At 41.5% G+C, this 14,065-nt stretch overlaps 1 protein-coding gene across 2 annotated transcripts in view; it reads right to left on the bottom strand.

Annotated features, from left to right (window-relative positions):
* DNMBP (dynamin binding protein) overlaps window positions 1-14,065 on the bottom strand; it is a 113,459-nt gene that overhangs the window by 19,352 nt on the left and 80,042 nt on the right. For both annotated transcript variants that reach the window (XM_047073294.1, XM_047073293.1), the window contains 5 exons: window positions 3,818-4,011; window positions 2,873-2,972; window positions 1,777-1,924; window positions 919-936; window positions 5-204 (listed from right to left, as the gene is read on the bottom strand). In XM_047073294.1, coding sequence (XP_046929250.1) covers window positions 5-204; window positions 919-936; window positions 1,777-1,924; window positions 2,873-2,972; window positions 3,818-4,011 — 660 coding nt within the window. The remainder of the gene's footprint in view (window positions 1-4; window positions 205-918; window positions 937-1,776; window positions 1,925-2,872; window positions 2,973-3,817; window positions 4,012-14,065) is intronic.

Below are 14,065 nucleotides of genomic sequence, written 5' to 3' on the forward strand. Positions count from 1 at the left end.
TTACCCAGGTCCTTTCGACGTTTATATTCATTAATGTTAACGTTGATCTCCTTGACTGCCAGGACTGCATTGGTTAAGGGCACTTTATCGGGGTGAGATTCTGGGGTGGAATTCAGCAACTCCATCAGCAGCAGTGGGTAGCGCATTACTCTCTGGACTGGCTTGATGAGGAAGGAGCCCAGGTTAATGTAATTTGTGCATCCCCTGTAAGAGAGGGTAAAACAGAGACTTTTAATCAACCGTCAATAATACAGGGTCTATTTTGTAGCAATGTGGATGCAACTGGAGAGTGTTATGCTAAGTGAAGTAAGTCATACAGAGAAGGACAGATACCATATGTTTTCACTTTTATGTGCATCCTGAGAAACTTAACAGAAGACCATGGGGGAGGGGAAGTAAAAAAAAAAAACAGTTAGAGAGGGAGAGAGTCAAACCATAAGAAACTCTTAAAAACTGAGAATAAACTTGAGGGTTGATGGGGGGTGGGAGGGAGGGGAAGGTGGGTGATGGGCATTGAGGAGGGCACCTGTTAGGATGAGCACTGGGTGTTGTAATGGAAACCAATTTGACAATAAATTTCATATTAAAAAAAATAATAATAATACAGGGCCTATTGGTGGTGTCTGTGATTCTTAAATAAAGATAGTTGTGTTCTCTCACCCTCCTTTCCAATTTCATGTTTTCAACGAATATTTTCTGGGCACCTAATAAATACCAGGTACTGTTCTAGGTACTGAGGATTTAGCAGTGACCTGTCCTGGTGGAAGGAGACAGGCAACAAGCAAACATTACATGAAGTGTCATTTGGTGGGAAGAACTATGGAGAAAAATACAGCACAGCAGACCTATTCCTAGGTTTCTGTCTATAAAGGAAGAAAATAAAGAAATGAGCTTGTGCGTCAAGGGCAAGGGACTTACCATTCTGTGTACAGGCTCCTACAGGGCGGCAGGCATGAAAAGAAAACAGACAGCTGCTTAGAGGTGATACTAATGCCAATTTTCAATTTCTCAGAATATATTAGTTCAACTAATGCCTTATCAGCTGGGCAGACAAAAAAAAACACATGGCATAAAAGGAAAATTATGACTATCTGTGGAGGCATATCTAGTCCACTAAAAAGTTAATAAGCCCCTAACTTCACTTTGACCTACTTAGACATACATTATATCCTTATAACCTACCTCTCTAACTCCAGGAGAGTCTCACCTGAAGGTCAAGAATAAGTGAATTTGGTCTTCTTACCTACACTCTTGTTAATTTGGACCAAACTATCTTTCTGGCTGCTTCTTACCTGAACATGCTAATTTAACACTTTTGTATCTGTAGACACAAAGCAGGAAGCCACTTCAGATTTTCAAGGAAAAAGGGAATAAGAAGAGCAAGTGACAGAACAGGACTTTAGTTTTAAAATAAGATAGATGTTGGGGTGCCAGTTAAGCGTCCGACTTCAGCTCAGGTCATGATCTCACAGCTCGTGGGTTCAAGCACCCGCATCAGGTGATGTGCTGACACCTCAGAGCCTGGAGACTACTTTGGGTTCTGTGTCTCCCTCTCTCTCTGCCCCTCCCATGCTCACACTCTGTGTGTGTGTGTCTCTCTCTCAAAAATAAATAAACATTAAGTAAGTAAGTAAGTAAGTAAATAAATAAATAAATAAATAAATAAATAAATAAAATAAGATACGTGTCACAAGAAGTCTAGATGTATACATGCAATGACTTCTACAAGGCAGAACTAAAGACTTATGATAGAAGTGAAGCAGACAAAACTCCTACTTAAGATCGGCCAAGGAGTCCTGAAGATGCTTCTGGATCTTCTCATCCTTCTCATAGATTTCCAGCAGTGAAATGGCCTCATCATGATTCTGGCAGTAGACCTTGTACATTCCCTCAAGCTCATCCCGGTGATCAAGAAACACAGGCCCTTTGGAATATGCATAAACATACAGAGTGTTTAGTAACTTTCTTCTCAGTATCCTCAATGTAGTTTTATCACAATAAATAATAATGAGACTATCCATCCAATTTATAAGAAATTTCCATGAAACCGCTCAAAATTATATTTACTTAAAGCAAAATTTAAGAGGACCATGTCATCACGTATTTATTTTTCAGAACACACACACACAGAACTGGTCCCGGAAACTGCCTCCAGTCCCCTTTCAGTCAGACACAGTAAGGTGTCTGCAAGGGTTCCAACCTTGCAGTTGGAGTCCAACCTTGACTCCAACCTCATGAGACCCTGAGCCAGAACTACCCTGCTAAGCGACTCTGGGATTTCCTCAGCCACAGGCTCTGTGAGATAATACACGTTTCTTATTTAAGGCTGCTAAGTTTTGGTATAATTTGTCACACAGCAATAGATAATACAGTTCCCTCGTTTATTAAAAGTAGATCGCTGTTTTTCAAACATTTTTTTGACAATGACCCACATGAATAAAAACATTTTAAATCATGACTCATGTACTTATATGTAGAACTGAAATAAGAAGTAAGTTTCAAAAACCTGTAGCTATGCTTATTATTTATAGTACACTCTGGTATTTTCTATTTTATTTTATTGAAAAAAGTACGCTGGGTGCAACTTACTGTATTGATCTCATGACCCACTAATGGTCTACAACCGTCAGTCTAGAAAATATCAGACCATGTGACATCTAAAATATCTTCTATTGCTAACATCCTGTGTCACATCAAAGCAGGGGGCCAAATAACCTCTGAACTAAGTAACTGAAACTTCATTTTCCTAGCAAAGCTTCATTTTCCCATTTAGTACCAGTGAAACTACTTCACCCCCTACTTTCTATCCATGAAGTTAAAAAAAAAAAAGGGGGGGGGAAGCTGCTTCTGAAGCAATGGCAGGAGCTCATACCTACAGCATCGCTGATTTCCAGGTCAGCCAATAACTGCTTTGAGACCTTAATCACCATCTGCATATTTCCAAAAAGTCCTTCAAAATCAATGTTTGGTATCTGAGAAAGGGAAACAAAACGTAAAAACGCATGGAAATGAAATTAATGACATACCATTCATATTAGGAACATCTCTTCAAGGATGGTACAAAATTGTTCAAGGTCATCTTCACTCAATGTCACAAAGTTCCCAAAATAGGAATGCGCCAACATTATCTTTAGTGTCACTTGTCCTTAAGCCAATTACTCTCTGCTTTACTCCCCTCCTCCACTACCTTAGTAAAATGACTACTACCAATTTGGTCCATAATTACATTGGGATACAAATTTCCATCCAGTACCCAAAATCTGATGGCAGTGCCCACTTCCTATACTAGTTCTTAGGAGTGAATGCTCCAGAAGTACAAACTCAAGCAAAGCCCTGATGGCCAAGTAAGTAACAGTAAGGACAGTAAATCCCCAGGGTGCTGTTAACTGGTTTTTCCTATCTCCAGCATCTAGACAAGTACCTGGCACATACACCACAGTCAGGGTTTCCTGAATACACCCTGTACAGTCAGGTGCTGGAGGCTGTAACCCCTCATCCCCAGACTGTATTATATTATTATACAACCTTCCCAATAAAGTGACAACCCAGACTTCCTGGAAGTGTTTTCAGCAGGAAACGTCCTGGGAGCTACTGCAGTAAGTCTGGTAAGTTAACGGTGGACTTGAGAAGGGACAGGTGCTGAAAGGGTAGGTCGACAACACAGGTATGCTGGGACCCTTGAAGTAAGGGCAGCAGCAGCAGCCACAGACTTTATTTGAAACCCAGTAACTCTTGTGGGGAAGGTGCCCATATCCTAATGCTCCAGGCTTGGAGAATCACATTCAAGGTAAAGCAAACTTGCTCCCACAGTTCCCACCTGTGCCTGCTGCAGAGGCACCATGATGTGCTCAATGCACATTTCCAGATCCCGAATGTAGTCTCTTTCCGTCTGCAGAAGTTCTTCTATCACCTTGGCTCTCTTCTCCAGCATCCTCTGCTCTGGGTTTTCGGTGTACACAGACCCAGGAGGGGCCACTGGTGATGAGGACTGGGAGGAGAGGAGCGTCATTTCTAGAACGGAAGACAGAACCGGTCAGCAGCTCTGGGTGTTGAAAGCAAGACTCTTCAACAGTTTAGGCTGAACAGAAAACATTCCTTGAGAACCAAAGTCTCACACCTGTCAACCATCAGGAGTTCCGGTCACACGTCCGTTCTAATCATGAACAGATGAAGGGCTGAGAACTTCTCTCATCTGGGTGATAACATTTCTAGAATTTGTCTTAGAAAGGAGTAGCTGGCCCATTTTAGGGCCAACCTAAACCTCTTGGGAAAGAGGTTGAGAGAGGTGCAGTTCTCATAAAGAATTGCTTTCACTTAATTAGGTATAAAACCCAATGCATGAGGTCAACAGCAGAAATACCAATCTGGAAGTTAAAAACATTGATACAGCAAATTAAAAAGAATATTATGGGGAACATAACAATGCCAACTAAGGAGAAGACAAGAGTTAGATAGGAATTACCGAGAGACTGTAGGGCCTACCATGCTCCAGTCACTGTGATAGAGGATTAACATATACAATGAAATATACAAAAGTTATTTAGATTCTCCATATCAACACATTAATGAAGACTAGAGTACCCTGTTACATCAAATGCTCTAGAAAATACAAAGGTACTAGAAAGATGAAGTTCTTTTTAATGGTATCATGAACCAAAAGAACCCGTATAGAACCATACTTCATGATCTAAAAATTAAAACAACTATGTACCCTGTCATTAGCTTTTACAATAACCTATTCATTAGATACAGATGATGAGAGTTATTTATAAAGATGGGATGGCATTTGTTCATTTAAAATAAACATTAAATACGAAAATAAACAACTGAAAACAATTCCACCAACGAAGCAACCTCTGCTCAGTTTATTTCAAATTTCTTAAGATCCACTTTAAAAAACCTACAAATTTGGTAAGTAAATATACTAGTCTGAGTGTGATCACAAGAATATATTTACCAGATCTGAGATGCAAAACACCTTAGTTCTTATACTACTTACGGAAAACTAGGCTTTCACATCAGATTTTAATCTCCAAAAATCTTCCCCACTGCCCCTTCTCTAAGAATTTAGGAATTCCAATGTTTAAAAAAGAATGCACCCAGTTTCTAATTGTACTCTGTTTCCAAAAACAATTCTCCACTAAAAAAAACAACAACCCCCCTCCCAAAAAAACAGAATTCTTTGGAGAAATGGATAATTGCAAGACTGAGGCAAAGGAAGTACAGATGAACCTGAAACATCTAATGGCAGAAAGTAAGAAAGTGCTCAATAAAATGATGGAGGCATTTCAAAAAGGCAAGGAGCCAGCTTGAAGTGGCTCCTATTGGCCAAATCTGGTACAATCTGAGTATCAAATAAGCACAGCAATGGACTGTCCATTAATACTAAAATAAGCATCCAAGAGTTCATATTGATAACATATAAGTACATAAATAAATGGGGCAGAAGACCATGTTTTTTCTTATGGTATAATGTCAACTAATAAATACAGAAGAAATGATGGGAACTAGAAAATCATCATTTTGCAATATCAGAATAAAATTTGGTCCAGGCACAAATCATCAACGGAGACTTCTGGTGTTGGTGGTGAGTCTGATGATGATCAGGATATTTGCAAAGTTTTTAGTTAGTTATGACAAATCACTTATTAATTACAAAAATGAAAAATAGTGACTCTATATGGTGGAGAAAGGGAGAGTATAATAGCTGAGTAATCAAAATTCACATCACCAATAAGGGACAAAGAGACATCACGTTTCTTCATTTGTCATATCTAGAAACAACACAGTATCTCTTACGTGGTATCCCAGTCAAAAATGCATAATCTGAGGGGTGTCTGGGCGGCTCAGGAGGTTAAGTGTCCAGACTCTTGATTTTGGCTCAGGTCATAATCTCACAGTTCCTGAGATCAAGCCCTGCGATGGGCTCTGCGCTGACAGTGGGGAGCCTGCCTGGGATTCTCTCCTCTTTCTGCCCCTCGCTGTGTGCTGCTCTCTCTCAAAATAAATAAAAAACATTTAAAAAATCTGAAACAAATCTTGAGGAAAGATCAGACAAACCCAAACCGAGGATTTGCATTTTTCAAAATGTCATGTTTGAAAGACAAAGAGGGACACCTGGCTGGCTCAGTTGGTGGAGCATGCAACTCTTGATCTTGAGGTCATGAGTTCGAGCCCCACATTGGGGGTACAGTTTACCCCCCCCAAAAAAAAGAAAAAGAAAGAAAAAGGAAGCCTGAGAGTTCTCAATCAAAGATAACTGAGGAGGGGTGCCTGGATGGCTGAGTTGATTAAGCATCCAACTTCGGCTCTAGTCATGATCTTGCAATTGAGCTCAGGTCATGATTTTGTGGCTCATGAGTTTGAGCCCTGCGTTGGGTTCTATGCTGACAGCTCAGAGCCTGGAGCCTGTTTTGAATTCCATGTTTCCCTCTCTCTCTGCCCCTCCCCTCCTCATGCTCTGTCTCTTCAAAAAAAAATAAATAAACATTAAAACAAAATTAAAGGGGCGCCCGGGCGGCTGGGTCAGTTGAGTGTCCAACTTCGGCTCGGGTCAGGTCTCATGGTTCATGGGTTTGAGCCCCACATCGGGCTCTGTGCTGACACCTCAGAGCCTGGAGCCTGCTTCAGATTCTGTATCCCCCTCTCTCTCTGCCCTTCCCCCACTCATGCTGTCTCTCTAACTCTCTCAAGAATAATAAACATTAAACAATTTTTTTAATAAAAAAAAAAGATAACTGAGGAGATGACAAATAAATGCCATGTGTGATTCTGAACTGAATCCTGATCTGGAGAACAAATTGGTACAAAGGACATTACTAGGACAATAGATGGAAGTTGAAATCTAGACTGTAAATTAGATAAATTATCAAATCAGTGAAAATTTTCCTAAAATGATAAATCTATGTAGGACATCCATGGTTCATACAAAATACACACTGAAGCTTATGAAAGGACATGATGTATGCAACCTATACTCAGTCAGAAAAGTGTGTGTGTGTGTGTGTAGAGAGAAAAAATGAACACAAAAACACAGCAAAATGTTAAACACCAGTGCATATGAATAAAGGATACACAGGAGGTTGTTTGCACTACTGCAATAATCTGTAAAGTTTGTTTTTCAAAATAAAGTTTTAAAAAAAGACACAATAGAAAAATATTTTTCTTGAACTTTTTTTGGTAGAATGAATGACAAAATTTCAAGCATAACTCTCATTTCACTTGAGTGCTAAATCATAATCCTAAATTAATTATATATTTTCAATAGCCTTGTTTTACACTTTTTATGCAATTTCAAGTAATAGAATCTCAGTCTCAGTTATGGTTTCATAAGTGGCAAGTTGAGGGGCGCCTGGGTGGCTCAGTCGGTTAAGCGTCCGACTTCAACTCAGGTCATGATCTCGTGGTCCGTGAGTTCGAGCCCCGCGTCGGGCTCTGGGCTGATGGCTTGGAGCCTGCTTCCAATTCTGTGTCTCCCTCTCTCTCTAACCCCTCTCCTGTTCATGCTCTGTCTCTGTCTCAAAAATAAATAAACGATAAAAAAAAATAAAGAGTCATAAGTGGCAAGTTGAGAAGAGAAACTCGTTTTTGAAATTTGTTATCTTTGGGGCACCTGGCTGGCTCAGTCGTTTAAGCATCCAATTCAGCTCAGGTCGTTATCTCGCGGTTTGTGGGTTCGAGCCCCTCATCAGGCTCTGTGTTGGCAGTGCAGAATCTCTTGGGATTTTCTCTCTCTCTCTCTCTCTCTCTCTCTCTCTCTGCTCCTACCCCACTTGCTTTCTCTCTCTCTGCTCAAAATAAATAAATAAATAAATTTTAAAAATAAAATAAAATAATTTATTATCTTTCTTATTTTAGTATTATTGGCATACAACATTTATACTAGTTTCAGGCGTACAACATAATGATGTTATTTTTAGAAGAAACTCATTTTTATTTTTTTTTTTAAAGAATTTTTTTTTTCAACGTTTATTTATTTTTGGGACAGAGAGAGACAGAGCATGAACGGGGGAGGGGCAGAGAGAGAGGGAGACACAGAATCGGAAACAGGCTCCAGGCTCTGAGCCATCAGCCCAGAGCCCGACGTGGGGCTCGAACTCACGGACCGCGAGATCGTGACCTGGCTGAAGTCGGACGCTTAACCGACTGCGCCACCCAGGCGCCCCAGAAACTCATTTTTAATGTAGGGCTAAAAAGTTCTGAAAGGAAGAACATTTATTGAATCCCTATCGCATGCAATGAGCTTTACATATTTATGTCCCTGAACTCATTTAATATTCATGCCAAAACTCTGAAGTTGTATGATACTCGATTTAATAGAAAATCTGGGTTTTGAGAAGTTGCCCCACTTGTCCCAGGTTATGTAGAGCGTAAATGGCAGCTGTGGAATTTGAATTTAAATACATCTCAATCCAAATCCTATGCACTTAATCCTGTACCATTTTGCCTCCCTAGCCTGGAATCTCAACTAGAAAAGGTCAGAGGTTTGTTTATTTGCTTCAAATCTTGAAAATTCTCTGGAAACGATTCTATCTCGGGAATCAAAGTTCTCTTAACTATTATAGTTGAAAGCTTAGAATACCACCAAGTACTCATCAATCAAACGCCAGCAACCTACACTAAGAAACTCAGATTTTTATAAAAAGAGAAAAAAACAAATGGTAACAATTCTTTTAACCTACCAGCATGCTTTTTTTTTTTTTGCAGGTACATTTATAAACTCTTGGCCCGCCTTTAAATAAAAATAATAATAATAATAAAACAGGAACACTTTAGCATGATTTAAAACCCCTGTGGGATGTATCTGCAATTCTGACAAAATTATTCTACATGCTTCTGAAGATGTAGATGACCCTTCATGACCCCTCAAACTCTACACACATATGACTTCTCAAGATTAAGCCAAACTAGAAATATCTGACTTGAAATGACTCCAAATGTAAAACTCTTTTATTATTCCAAATATGTCCTAAGGAAAAAGTCTGATCTAAAATTTTAGTATCTGGGACAACCAAGTGAGAGAAGGTGGCCTCGCCGCTCGCCGAGCTGCAGCGGAGACAGGCTGTGAACCCTGCACTTCCCTACTCTAGCTGGGTGACCCCGGCAAGTCCACTCTTGCCTCTGGGCCTCAATGTCCTCATCCGTAAAATGAAGGTAATAATGTTCACTTTGCCAAGCTGCTAAGGGAATAAACAAGGTAATAACTTGACACAAGTTAGTTTTTTTCCCAACTTGGGTCAGAAAATGCTGTCCACACCAGATTAAGGTAAAATGCACCACGTAGAAATGCTCTGTCCAGATACTACAACATTTTGCTTTTCCATAAGAACAATAAAAGCTGAGGAAGCCCAGTAGTAGCCTACACTGCAGGGTGCGGACCAGATCCCCCCCCCCCCCCCCCCCCGATGGCCCTGGAGGTGTTTAGGAGCTGGAGCCTAGGCTGACTGCACAGATTTACTTTCTGGGATAAAACAATTTGTACTGGGTAGTATTTTCCTTTTGTTCCCCTACCCAGTACCCCCCTCCGCCCCCCCACCCCCCGCCCCACAAAACCTTGATCCCACCTCCTCTCAAGATCTCCCCAGCCCTCAGGTTAGTGCGCGTCATCAGGCTCCTTCCACGGTGTTGTGAGGAAGGGACCCAGTGAACCTGCAACTCCACAAACCAAAGCAGAGTAGCAGAGAAAAGCCACTCACTTCTTCCTTCCTCTGAAAGCTGGCTCCAGGTTTGGTGGTGAAAATCTCAGAACTGCCCCAAGGTCCCAGGCTGCCCCGGCTGCCCCACCTGTTGCCCCGGGCCCGGCATCCCAGGAGGCACCTGCGGCCCCAACAGGCTGCGGTGAGGACGTGTGTGTCCCAGGGTAACCGGCCGAGTATGGTCTTCCCAGGGCTCTGGAATGCTCCGCAACCCCCAAATCCTTTGAATAGGGTAGGCATTTCCCCCAGGCTTTCCCACATTTACATATGAATCGCCAGAGCCCCCTAGGCTATCGCGCCGGGAGGTTCTAAAGGATGGAGCTGGAATCCTCCAGAGGGACCGAGCTGCAGAAAGCGGCCCAGCTTTGCTCAGACCCCTTCCCCTCTCGCATTCCTTTCCTGCTCCTGACACCATCTCAATTTCACTTCAGGGGTTTTTAACCCAAGAATATTACCTCTCACTTTGCCTGCCCCTACTAAGCTTTGTTCGGGGGGATGCTCTTTTTAGGGAAGAATTCTGAAGGCCCATCCACCTCTCCCTTAAGAGGCCACGCTGTGAAGTGGGTGAACTTTGTCAATTTTGTCTGCCCTAGGACCTGGCTTACTGCAGCATCCCCCTGCCCCCCAGGCCAGCCCACCAGGCTGGGGCTTTGCCCAGGGACCTGGACCTCCTTCTTTGGGGACCCTACCCTACTGCTAACGGAATGCAGATCTCAGCTGGGCTGCTCCCAGCACAGCAAGAACGGCACAGAGTAGTTCACAGGGACCCGGAGCCCTGCTCACAGCTCACAAACACCGACACTTGGAAAGTAACTGGGAAGAAAAGAAAGTTGCAGAACAAAAGGTTATTTTTTGCAAGACAAAATAGAGAAAAGGGAAAAGAGAGAAAAAAGAAATCCTGCAAAAAATCACTACACATTTCCATAAATGGACATAATACAGAAGTCCAAAGGAAAAGGGATTGAAGGGGAACACACCGCCCTCACACCTCAAGGAGGGAATTGGATTGAGGGTAGAAGGCTCAATGGAGGCCTGAGCTGAATCAGCACTTAAAAAATTTTTTTTAAATTTATTATTTTTTTTTATTTTTTATTTTTTTAAATTTACACCCAAATTAGTTAGCATATAATGCAACAATGATTTCAGAGTAGATTCCTTAATGCCCCTTATCCATTTAGCCCATCCCCCCTCCCACAACCCCTCCGGTAACCCTCTGTTTGTTCTCCGCATTTAAGAGTCTCTTCTGTTTTGTCCCCCTCCCTGTTTTTATATTAATTTTGTTTCCCTTCCCTTATGTTCATCTGTTTTATCCCTTAAAGTCCTCATGTGAGTGAAGTCATATGATATTTGTCTTTCTCTGACTAATTTCACTTAGCATAGTACCCTCCAGTTCCATCCATGTAGTTGCAAATAAAAAAAAAATTTTTTTAACATTTATTTACTTTTGAGAGAGAGACAGAGATCATGAACAGGGAGAGGCAGAGAGAAAGAGAAAGAGACTCCGAAGCAGGCTCCAGGCTCTGAGCTGTCAGCACAGAGCTCCAGGACACGGGGACATGGGGTTCGAACTCTGTGCTTCAACTCACAAGCCCTGAGGTCATGACCTGAGCTGAAGTCGGATACTCAACCGACTAAGCCACCCAAGTGCCCCTGAATCAGCACTTTTTAATCTCACAAGAATCTATTAATGTATTGCCAGTAATTTAAAATAAACTGTCATACTAAGAAACGTCTGTATTGGTGAAATTTTGAGCAATCTCCGAGATGACAGCTTTGATAAAGAGCCCTTCCCACCGTGTCTAAAATCTCACCGTTCACTTGTGAGGCCCATCTGGTTGGGAGCCCACATTGGGGCTTCCCTCCACCATCTAGCGCAGCTCCTTTCAGCTTTATGTTCTAACAAATACTTCTATGGCACTTTCTGTGTGTGTAAAGTGCTGATCTAAGCACTTTATAAATACTGGCTTATTTAATCCTCATAACACCACAACCACACTGTGCCCATTATACTGAGCAGGAATGAAGACAAACTCAGTAACTGGCCCAGTAAGCTCAAGACTGGCTCCTGTCTGGGCCCCTGACCAATAGCTACTCTGCCTCCAGGCCAATCATGGGAGTTGTGACCTAAATTCTACCTGTGGGTTCTGGGGGCCACCCGGTAGCTACTAACAAAACAGAGTGGCTCCAAAGCACAACTTAACCCCTGTAGAGCCACAGTTCACCCACCATAAAGTGAACAATTACGTATTGAAGCATATCTGCATATGTTCCTGTGATTATATCTATAAAACCCCATTTAGTATCATGTAAATAATCCTTCAGACAGAATCAAATCTAGTACTGTAATACACAGTAAATATTCCATGGTATTCTGGATAGTTTATGGCTGAACACATGTGAAACAAAGGAAAAGACTTATCTTATCCTGTCTTTTGACAGCTTTCTGACTTACATATCAATCATCTTTCCCAGGGAAGGGGAGAGCCCCCTTCACAAAACCTCAGCTCTTTCTTGTTAACCCTGAAAGACACGGTACCCAAAGGGATAGGGCAGCAGGTAGAAACTTTTAATGCTTTCTCTTCTTCTTAAAAAAAAAGTCAAACCTTTTAACCCAGGAGTCTACTGTTAGGAATTTATTACATGTAAATTATTGGACAAATGCACAAGATGTACATATAGGGAAGTTCTTCAATGTGTAAAAAAAATTTACAAACAGTCTAACCAGAAACTGCCAAACTTTCTCCAAAAAGCGGCCTGGTAAATAAAGTATGTCATATATCTGTATGACAGACTACTATTGTAGCCATTCAGTACACATTTATTTTTTTTTAAGTTCTTTTTTATTTATTTTGAGAGAGAGCGTGAGTATGAGTGGGGGAGGGACAGAGAAAGAGAGAGAGAGAGAGAGAGAGAGAGAGAGAGAGAGAGAGAGAGAATCCAAAGTAGCTACATGCTGTCAGTGCAGGGCCAGATGTGGGGCTTGAAGTCACGAACTGTGAGATTATGAGATCATGAGCTGAGCCGCAACCAAGAATTGGGTGCTTGACCGACTGAGCCACTAAGGTACCCCTGAGTACACATTTATATTTATTAACATGGAATATTGTCTATGAAAAAGCATGTTACAAAATAGTTAATGAAAGAACTGTAATTCTGTTAAAAAGGGAAAATACTTTCAGTGTGTATATTTGAAAATGCGTAAGTCTTGATAGTGATGGAAATTCAGGTATCTTTCCCTTTCTTTGACTGTATTTCCTAGTATTTCTACAGTGAACATGTAATGTTGATATAACAAAGAATAATAAAGTGGGGGGGAACATCTGCTAGAAGATGAGAATATTCTAATACCAGCAGCTCTCAATTACTCTGTTAATCCATTTCAAATTCTTTCCTCGCTTTTTAATAACCTGAGGTTTCTTTCCTGACCTGAAGAACGTGGGCAAGGAGACACTGCTGAAGCAACAATTTGCCAGTCTCCTAAGAAAAGCAAAACCACACTACCTTTTGTAAATTTGCTCTTCTTCCCCCCAGGCCCAACCGGAGGAATCAGAAATCCTGGTTTTCCTGATCTCCACACGACTCAGGCCAGGCCACCCAGCCCCCCACCAAGTCTTCACCTCCAGCACCTACAAAACTCTACTGGGAGAAGGTTTGCTCAAAGTAAAACGTCAGGGGCTGTGGTCACTGGCTTTTCCTCAGGGCTCACAGCCACCCAACTTCAGAGAGGAATCATCACATTTAGGTCCTAAATCTCAACAGCAACTGAAAAAAAACGTTCCCTGTGGCTTGTACTCATTAACCACCCGCCTACTTTGGCAAGCAGCTTCCAGCACAATCCCTGCTGGGAAAGTTTCCACCTCGGGGGAAGCTCAGCTCAAAATTTCTCATTTCTCCTTTCCTTTTCCAGGCCCTGTGGCCTTCAGGAGGGCAAAGGAGTTAAGTGCCCAAAGTACAGGAGTCTGCAATTTCTTACACTGCCAGGATGGGAAGTTTAATTCTAGGACCAGCTCAAACACCATTTTTGGACACTTACCAAATACACATAAATCCTAGAGGGGTGTGCTGATGGTGTGACATTATTATTATTATTTAATCCTTAGGCAGCAGAAATGAAATTATCAAGAGGGCAAAGATAGTTTTCATAAAATAATTCACTAAAAATAATTTATCACTGTTTAATAAGCAAGCTTTGATTATAGTCAACCAACAAAACTCTATACACAAAGCTTTATTTTCTAAGCACACACACATCTGATATTGTATTTACCAAATCTCTTGAACGAAGTTATTATTGCTCACATTTTACAAATGAGGAAACAGGGGCACAAACCAGTGAAATAGCTTGCCTGTGATCACAGGGCTGATAAAGC

This window comes from Lynx rufus, unplaced genomic scaffold (assembly GCF_022079265.1).
Source record: "Lynx rufus isolate CCGP_SWC_20201006 ecotype Redwood Valley unplaced genomic scaffold, mLynRuf1.p SCAF_11, whole genome shotgun sequence".
In the NCBI taxonomy this organism is placed as follows: Eukaryota; Metazoa; Chordata; class Mammalia; order Carnivora; family Felidae; genus Lynx; species Lynx rufus.